Source organism: Equus caballus, chromosome 19 (genome assembly GCF_041296265.1).
Source record: "Equus caballus isolate H_3958 breed thoroughbred chromosome 19, TB-T2T, whole genome shotgun sequence".
Taxonomy (NCBI): domain Eukaryota; kingdom Metazoa; phylum Chordata; class Mammalia; order Perissodactyla; family Equidae; genus Equus; species Equus caballus.
The window spans coordinates 19,712,424-19,725,382 of NC_091702.1; the positions used below are offsets into that span (position 1 = coordinate 19,712,424).

The window sequence follows — 12,959 nt, forward strand, 5'->3', positions numbered from 1 at the left end:
ACTGGGACTGGCCCATAATAGAACTCTCATGTTACATGAAAATTTACAATGCAGCATCCTAATTTAATTATGTTCAGAAAAACCTAGCTCTCAATGTGAGATATTTAATTAAAAGTTACAGATAAGAAAAATTAAATCCAGTAGTTTTGGTGAAATGATGTTTCATCAACATCACATAAAATGTAAAATACTAGGTAAGTGTTAATTATTATCAGCAGCATTAAAAATGTTTCTTTATTAATTACACCATATATGCTTGATGTTGATGCTGACAAGAGGGAGCTAGTGTACCAGGTCACTAAAAACAAGGATGGTTATAGCCACTGAAACAAACACACCGGAATTAAATGAGCATCCACTTGAGAGCATATAAGATAGTGACAGAATCTTATTAAGACGTCTCAAATGGTTTCTGTGTAAAAAATACTTGGGTGACACTAAATGGGTATTTCATATATAAATATGCAAGACATAAATACATAAATATATATACAGATATGCATAGTCATATGCATATAGTCATATAACATGTACAGTCACATATTATCTGTACTATCTATAATATATCATATATAATAGTAACCACTATTGGCCAGTGATTCAACTGAATCCCTGTGGTGGCTTTCCTTTCTACCTGACAAGTTTTGATAAAATATTCTAGTTAGCTCTCAAGAGAGGCAGAAGAGTATGGTGGCAAAAGCATGGGCCCTGGAATTGGAAAGCCCAGGTTGAATCCCACTTATTACTTTTGTGACCTCTGGCAAGCTAGTTAACCTTCAAAGTCTCCACTCCTTCACTGATAAAATTACATAATAACCGTTGCTATATCTCATAGGGTTATTAGGATAATTAAATTCATTAATAGACATAGTAAAGTGCTTAGAAGAGCATTTAGTTTTTGTTTGTCTGTCTGTTTTTTGCTGAGGAAGATTCCCCCTGAGCTAACATCCACTGCTAATCTTCCTCTTTTCTTCCTTTTTTACGTGAGCAGCATCACAGCACAGCCACTAACAGACGAGTAGTGTAGGTCCACGTCCTGGAACTGAACCCGAGCCACTGAAGTGGAGCACGCTGAGCTCAACCACTAGGCCACTGGGGCTGGCCCTTTGGTTTTTAATCTGCACGAAATAAATACCAGCCGTTGGGGGTAGGAGTAATAGTAGTGTCATGAAAGTGAGCAGAGAAAATGCATTGGAAAACATTCATTTCGGAACTCACACCATTTAAACAGGAAAAATCCAGTTTTACCTCTCCTCTGTGTTCCTGGGAGACTGGCTGCTGTGGTTGCTATTCCCAATGAAATTTCGAATTTCTGTGAAGTAAGCATCTTCTTTGTCATCGAGAATGGCACCTGTACTTTCCAGTTCAGAATGAGGCGATGATGTTGCCGTACCTGAGGGGGGAGAAAGCCTTTTGTGAATAGGACTATTAACTATATGGCAACTTATTTTGAACCCCACTCCTTCTTCATTTAATCAATGTTGTTTCCTAAAACAGGCTCTTTTGAATATTAATAATGGCAACTTTAGGAGGTCAAAGTCTTCCCAATTTACCATAGGGCACATGCTAATCAAAGTCCTTTAGCGGGCCGGCCCCAAGGCCAAGTAGTTAAGTTTGCATGCTCCACTTCAGAGGCCCAGAGGCCAGTTTGGAACCTGGGCACGGACCTACACACCGTTTATCAAGCCATGCTGTGGCGGCGTCCCACATAGAGGAACTAGAATGACTCACAACTAGGATATACAACTATGTACTGGGGCTTTGGGGAGGAAAAGAAAAAAAAAAGAGGAAGATTGGCAATAAATGTTAGCTTAGGGCCAATCTTACAAAAAAAAAAAAAAAAGTCCCTTGGAGAATGTTTTGAACTACTGAAATCATGAAGTACAGGATCTGAAAGATGTTGTTTCTCCCACTGGATTCTTCCTATTCCCACTGTGACATGGGAACATTTTCATTCCTACAAGGAGGAGATAGGGTGAGGCAAATTATAGAAAGGTCTTAAATAGATTCTGCCAGAAGATCCTGCACACCCAGTCCTGGTTGCAGTCAATATATGTTTACTGCTCCTGTGCTAAAGTATGTTACCAAACAAAGTCTGAAAACATGCTGAGAATTCTACATTCTGATCTGGTGGCTAAGCAGTGGGTAGACTCAGAAGACACCAGCCCAGAGATTGGGGTGGTATAGTATTTAGAGGACAAAATTGCATCTGCTGATTGCCGGATGATCTTCAGCTTCCTACTGATATAACCAGAATCATAATGCCTGTATCACAAGATTGCTGTAAGGTTTCCATACATTTAGACACTATAAAAACTTTATATGTGGTCAAACTTTAGACTAACATTCATTTCATGCTGTTTATCTCGCCCACAAAATATCTATAGTCTAAGAGTTCATCACAATAGTCCAGATGACAAAAACAAGAGGTTAGAACATCTCCCAGCCTAAAGAAGTTATAATCTGGGTTGACAGATAAATATTTAACTTTCATGTTACATTTTTAACTTATTTTTTTCTGAAATAATTTTGATTGGAAAAGTTATAGTGGTAAACTCTAAGAGTACACACAGTTAGACAGTCTGGCCAGTTTTGCATATTGGTTTAGACTTCTGTCTCTAAAATCTGATATTTTTAAACCATGATCATTAGATTTTTTGGCTTTGAGGGAAGTGAACAGGATATAGTTCTAAGCCGTAGCCATCCAAGGTCATAAGAAATGTGCTTGTACAGTGGAGAAAGGATTAATAATAAAATAATTTCCTTAAGTAATAATTACTACTTTGTGTAAATCCAACTTTTTTCTGTTCTTAAAATCTCTTCTCCTAAATTCCATGCTCGCCCCCAAGAATTTTCTCGATTCTTTAGAAACAAATTATGGCTGTACAGGTTGGCTCCACACACATACGCCAGCTGGAAAATATTAGTTAATGGCTTATTATCTAACCATTAGAAGCCAAAGGCAAGAAAACAGACCATCTCTTTTTCTATGTGCTGGCAAGTGTCAGTTAAGGGAAGGCAAGTTTTTTGCCAGTTACTCTCAACTTAATTCTGCATCAGAATTTGTGACCAAAATCACAAATCATCTGCTCTAGGTAGCTCTGATCTGGTCGACAATCTTCTATCACTGATCTTGAAAAAAGTTACCCTGGAGTGGTTCTCTGAACTGCAGGCCTTCTGCAAAAGTAGCCGTGATTTCTGGGTTGATACCCAGAGCATGGTATTATGGGGCTGCCACCTGGCAATCCTCCCATGCCTGGGGGCCACAGTCTGTGCCAATAGGTTGAAAGTTGTTCCCTGCAATTTAGAAACTCTTGATTCACAAGTCTCCTGTGAATGTGGGTCATGGTTCTCTTCGCTTGAGGTTGCTTATTGCGATGGCTCTAAATCCAGGAGAATAAAAAAAAATCCAAATGAGGTCCTGAGTTGTCTATTATTCAATGATCACATCATGCTAAAATCTGAAAGGAAATGTGCTGCCAATTTTCACAGTAGGATCTGATTCTGGTGTCAAAGTGGAATCAGAGAAAAAAGATCACAATTACCTTTTAAAATAAGAAAGCTAAGCCCTCTTCTCCTCATAACACGACCGAGTACCTACCAGACATGTTCCCATTCTCATGTTTCTTTAGGTGTCTGTCTAGGTTGGTTTGTTGACCGAAACACCTATCACATAAGTGACACTTGAAGGGCTTCTCCTTATTGTGAATGTTGCGAACGTGCCGCTGCAAGTTAGAAGATATGCTAAACGATCTGTCACAGTATTTGCATCTGAAAATAAACACAGAGAAAATACTTGCAAGCAAATCGCAAAATATCTCTCAAGACGAGTAAACCAGATATCCAAAATTAACCCCCATAAAACAACTTTTAAAGAAAAGGCACAGGCATTATTCACACAGTCAAGATTTCAGTTCAAATAGACTGATTTCTTCAAAGATTTTCATGACCTTTCCCTCCAATTTTCCAGTTCTATTTTTCTTAAAGAGTCTGTGGCAGTTCTGAACCAGGTCTATCTTTCAGGAAGGCACTTATTATTAGTTGGCTAATTGTTTCTGCCTTCCATGAGATAAAAAAAATCATAAATTACCTTGAAGTTCTGCTTTAGTCAGAAAATAAAAATGTAATCCCTCTCTCGCCACCAGAAAGGGGTAATTTATGGGGTCTTCTCTGGCATTTTAAAGTAAACATTGCATTATTTGTGTCTATGATTTTTCGTTTGTGCGTAGCTTGGAAGAAAAACTCCACTTTTCTCCAGATGACTTTTAAGTGAAGATTTCTAACTTAGCCGGCAGAAAATCCTTAACTCATTCTTCCATGTGTGAAGGGCCCTTGTCCTCCCACTTTTGAATGCAGGCTCACTGGTTCAAGCGCTCTACATCAGAAATCACCCCATTCCACTCGAAGTGTTTGGGCTTCTAGGGCTGTCTCTCCCTGATGCCAGAAGTCTAGTTAGTTTGGTGGAGAAAACAAATCTGTTAAGCTAGGTACTTTGGCATAGTATCAATAAACCAGGTCAAGGACTGATTTAATTTTCCCCCTTAAAAAACTATTCTGGCACCATGAGATTCCTCAACTTTCCTCAGTCATAATATTACTTAAAAAATGTGTGAAATCTCACATTGATAGTAGTTGTAATATTTTAGCCTCTGCTGTTGAAAAATATATACATATATGGAGTCATAGCCTTCTCTGCAATAACTTGGTCAACTTCCAAAGCCCACTGGGATGAGAACATAGTACAACTAGCACATTTACGTTGTACTGAGCAGAAAAACCTAGGAAATACTAATAGAAAAAACTGTACTCCCGTCCAACACTTTAGAAAAATTTTCACTCAAAACGTTTTCCACACAAATCACGAGAAAGAGAGATTTTATCTTTGACATGCTTCCAACTTTCTGCTTGTATGCGGAGAAGCTTTTCCAAATCTAATAAACATCATCCACTCTAATAGGAATAAAATCCGCCAATAAGGACTTTCTAACCAATAGTAATCATCTGTAAGTTGGTATCTTTCCTCTGCTAATGTCTTGGCCAAAAGGTCGAGTGCTCCCAAATAAAAAGTCATTCCATTCTACTCCAGTAAATTAGTAAGTGGTTGAGGGACAGATCAGATTAAAGCCTAAGGCTCAGAAATTCTTAAAATGAACACACAACACAATCCTGAGCAGTACACGACCCAGCCTTCCTTGTCACTGGATGTGAACACAGGGGTCAAGGGAGGCTTTGAGATCATGCTATGAGATAAAAACGCTGACATGAGAGCTGCAGGCCTGGGTTGTAATTCCGGATCTGTTAATACCAGACTTGAGAGAAGGCAATTAGCATCTGTGGATTTGAATATTTTTACTTATAAAATAAAGGAGCTGGACAAATAATTAAGATCTCCAGCTATGCCAAAATTCTGGTTTGTGTTTTTAAAAATACATATAATAATAGCACCATTTATGGGGTAGAATAAAATCACTGAATTCAGGTACAAAGAAAGAGTAAAATGGGCATGATATCATAGTTGCATACCAGACCCTTGGCCTTAAAAAATGTAAATGTGGAAATTTTTCCTTCCACTTAAGCAGAATTACTTGGATATGAAATTTTCTCGAAAAGGGAAATCACCTAACACATCCCATTTTCATATCTCTCTGAGACCTATTATAGCACGTGCATTCTATCACACAGAAAGTAGAAATATCACTTAACGATTAGTGATTTATAAAACATGTAAGAAAGCCAAACATGTAAGAAAACACTGTATTATTTTCTGAGTTTAAGTCCCTCTAGTTTTCTCCTAAAACTTCAATTATCTTCAATTAAGCACCGGTCTGTCCATTTTCTTATTCTTGTACGTAAAAATGTCTTTGAAACCTCATAAACAACTTACTTATTTTAATGGAAAAATTGAGCATTCAGACAAAAATGATTTTACATATACAATGCATAAGGATTTCAAAGCAGAATGAAATTATGATATTACTTAAGAAAAATAACATTCATTCTTTGAAGAAATATTTATGAGTACCTATACGCTGTGCAAGGCATCGCACATTAAACAAGATAGATTATACTTTAAAACTGGAAGGGAGAATGTTGATTATTTTCATTCTTTAGTAAACGATAACATTAAAATTAGACACCCGTCCCACGTGTCATGTGGGACTGATCTTGACATTTCAATCAAGATCATGACTGATGTTGACATTTAACACAATAGGCTAAGAGGCACTTTAGAAATTGTTGGTGGATTACTCCTCTCGCTGTAATACATTCTATTTTACCTATTCTATGCCAGTTCCAGGTTTTCTTCTTCCTCCCCAGGTTAAAGCTTATTCTTTAAACATCCTAGTGGGACGTGTGGACATTGACTTAGCTGTACTGGGAAAACAAAGTTATATACAGGTTGTTAACTTCTAGCAGAGATTTAAGGCTTGGAAAAGCGAGGGACTGCAATGTCATGATTATTGTCCATTAAAATAGCACTAATTATTGGGAAGGAGGAGCACCAAATTATTTTTTAAATGATTTTTTAAATGGCTAACATTTCTTAAACACCTATTCTGTACTAGACATTGCCAGACCTTTTAAACTGAGATGTAAGAAGCCTTGATTAAAGAAATTAAGACTCTTCTCATTTTTATCCTAGCTGTTCGTTAATTATTCTTTCACTCAAAATAGAATAGACATACATTCAGACATGCACAAAAGCAGCCTACTTTAAAATTGTGGCAACGAGTCCACTTTATTTATTATAATATTGATCGAGATACTGAGTAAAAATCTTTGTCAAACCTGTAAGGCTGCTCTCCCGTGTGGGTTCTCAAGTGCCGTGTGAGGTTCGCAGATCTTGGAAAAATCTTGCCACAGTATCTGTTAGGAAAAGATGTTTATAAGAGAAAGTCAGCACAATAGACTTTATTTCACTCAAGCTGCATAGAAGCCAGATGCTTATTCCTGATTTAATTAATCTTACATGGAACTCACATGTCTTTGGTATTTAAAATTTGCAACAAAGCCATTCTACAGATATAAATAACTCTACAAATAAAGGCTGCTTTATAAGATCTGCTGGATTTGCTCATGCATAAGCAAGTGGTTTATGAAAATAGACTTTAGGTTTGATGACCTCCATACGCCTCTTTTATTAACTCTGTATCTTTATATTCACAAAACTGAACCAGACAAGGGGATAAAAAAATGACAAGAGTCTGTGATTCTGGGTTGATGTAAACAGACTTCAAATGCTTCAACTCATTTTACGTGTCAGCCACAGTGACAATGCTCTGTACATTGAGTGGTATCAGATCAGACAAGATTCTAAGACCTCATCCATCAAGATATGTTCTTACAAAAGCTTTTCTGGAAAGCAAGTGACACATTTTCCAAAGAGCAGATAAATTGATATGCCTGAGTCAGATGCCACAAATTTCTGAAGACAATTCAGAAATGATAAGCACGATTTATTGAAAAAAAAAGAAAACAAGCTTCACTGTACTACTGACGAGTAACAAGAAACTTATTAACTAGCTTTCTTCACTTATCGACCTTATTCGTCCTTCATTAATGGCCTTATTCTTCAATGCCATGACAATTAATAAATGTATGCTTGAGGACAGTAGTAGAATACCTTTGGATGAAAATAATTAACTGTGAAAGAAAATTCATAAATATCAAAGTGAAACAAGTAGATAGTATTTGGACTGTTTCCAAACTCATTTATCACAACCAAATGGCCTGTGTTAAAATTCTCATTTAATAATAATTTTTTAAAAGCAGTATTTTTATATCTCACTAAATAAAGAGTACTTTGAAGTGCTTGAGATCTATCATGGTGGCTATTAATCATCCAATCAAGAATAATTTCCAAAGCAAACAGCAGGGCCTTTGGAAAGCAGAGGGGAGATCTCTGGAAGGCCAGCCCTCCCTGACCGCAGATACCTGCAGGTGTAGCGCTCTTTGCCTTTCCGCAGCAGGGTCTCTGGCAGGGCGCTGGGAGGCGCTCTGAAGTTGAACATGGAGGGGACTGACTGCAGGAGTTCACTGGCCTCAGGTTTCAGGGCACTGAAGCTCTCCAGCTTCTCCGCCATGTTTTCAATAGCTGACATCTGGAAGGGAAAAGCACAAGACCGTGAAGGACGGGTCCAACATCTTTTCTTCTGGAATAATCTCTAGCAAACCAAGAAATCATTAATAAGAGGAAGCATCAAATCTGCTGAATGCAATGGGCTGTAGAAAGAGGTTGTAATATCCCAGTATTAGACAAACAACAAGAAAATCCATTGATCTTGGAAATAGCGAAGGTAGAACCAAGTTTGTAAAATGCTGGGTGAATGTTTTCATAAGACCTTGGTTAGATCATTTTATAATAATTTGATATACAACTGAGCAGTGAAATACACGTCAGATAATGAAGCCAAATTAGATTTTTTATTGAATTAAAATACAACATTAGTATTATGTGATGGAAATCAATAGTAAACCAGAAATTATAGAGAAAGGCCAGTATGCATTGCCTAGGTAATAATAACCACAGGACGCATAGCGTCCCATGAAAAGAACTCACAGCGTGAAAAACATCAAGTGTTTGAAAGTGACAGCTTAAGCCAAATGTGTGTAATGCAGCAAGAAAACATTGAACGTGCAAGAAGTGTTTTGCCTAAGACTATGCTAAGTTAATATCTGATATACTAGATTTTTTCTTCTTTTTTTTTTTTTTTGGTGAGGAGGATTCACCCTGACCTAACATCTGTTGCCAATCTTCCTCTAGTTTGTACGTGAGATGTCTCCACAGCATGGCTGATGAGTGGAGTAGGTCCACACCCCAGATCTGAACCCGCGAACTCAGGCTGCTGAAGCGGAGCATGTGGAACCACTCATCCACGGGGCTGGCCCCCTAGATTTTTAAGTGGAGCCATATACAAAGAATTTTGATGAAATATTAACTAGTTCTGGACAAAGAGTGAGTTGAAATCACAGTTCATGATATATCATCATAACTTCATGTAACTCGGCACGAGCATTATAAAATATGGGGAACAGGTAGTGTAACGACACTCTTAGATAAATATTCTTGAAGAAAAACTATCCTGACTAACTCTTCCCCTCAAACAACCTAATTGATTTTGCTTATAAGCTTCAAGTTTTTGTCCCACCTGCTCACGTATTGACAGAGTCACAATCAGAAGGTGGCATCTACTTTTAAAGATAGCTTGATCCTCACGGTGCACAGTTAGAAGGATTCGTGCCTTTCTTTCAACTCTCCCAAAATATTGTTTCCTCAGTGCTCACATTTTATTTGGAAGCTGCTTAATACTGAATTTTTAAGTAGGAAAAGCAAACTCTCTGGCCATCTTGTTAAATCAACTCACCCATTATCTATTTGCATCTCAGGACACTCTGCCACTGGAGAGCTCAGAAAGCTGTTAAAAAGGTGTTTGCTCTCTACATGCACTCTGTACGTTTCTCAAAGAGCTGGGGTGGTGGACCAGAAGGCTCCAAGCAGGGATGAAAATGGTAACAACTGCACACTCAAACTGTTCAATCCCAAAAGGATGTCTCTCTTGCTGATGAGATGGCAGGACAGAGTTGGAGGCCTAATTTACCAGGTCAGCTTAAAAAAAAGGCAAGGCATCCTACTCAAAAGGAAAATTAACAAAACATATATTCCGTGGACAAGCAGATGGATAGAATACCATTGACTTCTTCAACTCGAGCAAAATCTGAACAGAATGGCCTGAACGTGATTCTCTTCTTACAAAGGGAATACTGTACATTTGATTCCTCAAATGACTATTCATGTTGTAGTTAGCTCTCTTTCTTTTCCCTTTCTCCTGGAGCCTGCCCTCTCATTTCATGCCTGGACTCCTAATGCTCCCTACAAATTGCAACATACAGGGTACCACTGCCAATTTGCCAAATGTCTTTCATCAAACACGGTGCAAAAAAATCTCAGAGGAAAGTCAAGATACATTTACTTGTCAGACGACAAATGTGAACACATTGGGAGGCGGTAGGGGCTGTAAGCTCAGGGGTTTGATTCATAATCACTCAGCTGCTAAAACATTCTCCACAGATGCAAGTGGACAGCGCATTTGTCACTATGAAGGATTTTGACACATACTGATCACAGGGCAGAGATATGGAATGATGATGCTGCTCAGAGAGGCTGGCGGAAACTCTGTCCCTGCAGAATACACTCATTATTCCCCTCCAGCCAGAGCATTAGCATTTTCATATTATTTTGGATTTTATTTATTAAAAATCAATCTGGAAATATTTTATGATACTATTTTATTTGCATTTATTCCTTCTAATTGTTCCTTGCAGAAAAGCATTTTGATATCCCACCCTCCGTGGAATAAATTATCTGAGTGAAAAATGACCTCTGGCCTTCAAGCTGATTAGCAGTAACAAGCAAGGGTAAGGGTCATGATCGTATATATTTATTGGGAAGAATAGTAAGTGTGTGGGTGATGATTATAAATGTTTTATTTATGTACATTTAATATTTGAGTAAAGTTTCATTATCTAGTGGTTTTAAATCATTTGAGTGTCTGCCCTGCTGACACACTCAGATTCCTGTGGCAATACATCTTATAGAAACACTTTTCCTTTTATATGGAAAATAGCTTACTCATGACTATTATTATTCTCGGCTTTCATCTCTAGCACATATAAACTACAAGTCCTTCAAGTCATTTAATAGCAATTGGCTGTTGAGAAATGTGTCTTGCTTTAGTAGCTGCTAATAGCTCCTTCTGAAGAAAGATCACTGTGATTACTTTACCTCAAACTGTTTCAATTTGGGAAAACTATCAGGAAACAAGAAAATATATTATGGGCTTGATGACTAAATAACGACATTCTTAAAGATAATAGGAAAAAGAATAGGGGTTATCAGAGGGCCTCTCTTAGAAGCTACCCCCAGCTTTGGTTTCTGGTATGAAAGGAAAAGGGGATTAAATCGCAGTGGGGGAAAGGGAGAGAGAAGGAAGATGGGAAGCAAGCTGAGGGTAGCTATTAACACCATACACACACGCGTGCGCACACAAACACACACACACACACACCGCTTTCTGCTCAGCCAGCAACCACTAAAGCAACATAAGAGCCATCACTGAATTCTTTCTTTCATCTTCATAAGATTTGCTCTTATAGCACTTGACTTCAGCTAAAAAGAATAAGTTTCCCCATTAGGAAAAACAGAAGGGACTACAACATCAGCCAGTTGAATTAGTTTAGCAGTTCTGTCACCAATAGCAGCCCTACTCTATATCTTGGATTAAGGTTTTGGATCGAAATGAGCTTTATCTAATGTGTGGGTCAAAACTCCAACTTTCTCTAGTTATCTGTGTTGACTCATGATGATCCTCCTGAAAGAATATGCATTTTACAGGAGTAGAAGTATTGACATTCATTTTAAAGTCTGACCTGGTATTTTAAAAATCAAGGTGAATTGGGATAAATGGAACAGAATCTAGCTATCCATATTTTTCAATTATGAAGAATCCAATGAAGAGAGCAATGTGTACTACCATGAATAAGAAATTTGCTGAGAATGGGGAAAATAAAGGAGGAAAATGAGCATATATTTTAGAAATGCATTGCCCTGTGTCCTATTAATGTCATCAGCTAATCTCCGATCAGTAAATGACAGGTTTTTGTACGGAACAGTAATTTCTACTTACATATATAATAGTCATTGATGGTATCTGCAGCCAGATGTCTGGAAGAGGAAGTCATTTCACCCCCTTCCAGTCCCCAAGAGGCTAGTAACTCTATACTGACGCAAACTAATATTTAAACACAATTCCCTAGCTCCTACCAAAAAATGTAGTTATCTCTCTAGTCAAATAAAGTTAGTATTTTTAAAAACATTTTAGCAGGCAAGATATCATCAACTGGGTCCTAAGCACTTAGCCTCACATTTATTATCTGGCAGCCGATAATTGATGACATAAAGAAGTTTCTCATTAAAACTATTAAAGTGACAATCTGATTATACGAAACGATATGTCCAACGGCACCATGAATTATGTGACCTAATGTTTCACAAATTAGATTACACATGCCTTTATCATAAAATAACTAACTTCTCATAAATAACTTATGATGGGAAAGTTTGTAGATTTGGTAGTTTTCTATATTTACTCACTTGATAATCTTGAGAAATCTCAAAATCACGGCCATTTGGGGGACAAGTAAATATTCATATTTTATGGTTATCTTATTCCAAGTATCACATTCAGCAGTCATGATTCTGAAATCCCTTAGAGTCTTTTTACCACTAAAAATTATAAACTTTAATATTTTAATGTTTTCCACTAATAATACATTTTATAATAATACATGTATACAATAGTTCTGAAAAACCTATGATTCAAAGAATGGGAGCGTTTCCAAAGCATTGCAATGGCAGTTGCTATACCATCATATTATCAGGAATGGGAATCTAACTTAAAATGGGAACTGGCTGTCTAAGTGGGTAGAGCCAATGCCCATTTACATAGGGGAGAGCACCTTATGCTTGAAGCAGCTGACAGCATAGCTACTGTCAAGTAATACTCTGCCTTAGAAAGGATGAGGACCATGAGACGAGGTACTCAAGACAGACCTCTGCCAGGAAAGGCAGACGAGGAACCTGGAAATATAGGCCAGGATAATCAAAGAACAGTTCCATCTACTACACAACTTTCCCTGAGGAAGTCTCTCTCTCTCTCCTCTTATACTTTTGAAACAAATGAACTTAATCCTTAAAAGTCTATCAGGATGAGAAAAATCACAATTCATCTCATATTCCACAGAAGAAATAAAATGGAGGAATTTCTGATAAAGGAAAACTAACATGAGACAGAGGAAATAGGTAAGGGCTAAAGTGTGCCAACTTAAAATAATTATATATAATTTATGGTGACTAAAAGAAAGTTGAATTATATCTCAAGATTTTACCCATACCTCAGGAT

At 37.5% G+C, this 12,959-nt stretch overlaps 1 protein-coding gene across 34 annotated transcripts in view; it reads right to left on the reverse strand.

The window, feature by feature from the left end:
- The window catches only part of MECOM (MDS1 and EVI1 complex locus), a 534,617-nt gene that overhangs the window by 9,308 nt on the left and 512,350 nt on the right, over nucleotides 1–12,959 (reverse strand). For all 34 annotated transcript variants that reach the window (XM_070242597.1, XM_070242584.1, XM_005601789.4 and 31 more), the window contains 4 exons: nucleotides 7,936–8,102; nucleotides 6,790–6,867; nucleotides 3,602–3,771; nucleotides 1,249–1,393 (listed from right to left, as the gene is read on the reverse strand). In XM_070242597.1, coding sequence (XP_070098698.1) covers nucleotides 1,249–1,393; nucleotides 3,602–3,771; nucleotides 6,790–6,867; nucleotides 7,936–8,102 — 560 coding nt within the window. The remainder of the gene's footprint in view (nucleotides 1–1,248; nucleotides 1,394–3,601; nucleotides 3,772–6,789; nucleotides 6,868–7,935; nucleotides 8,103–12,959) is intronic.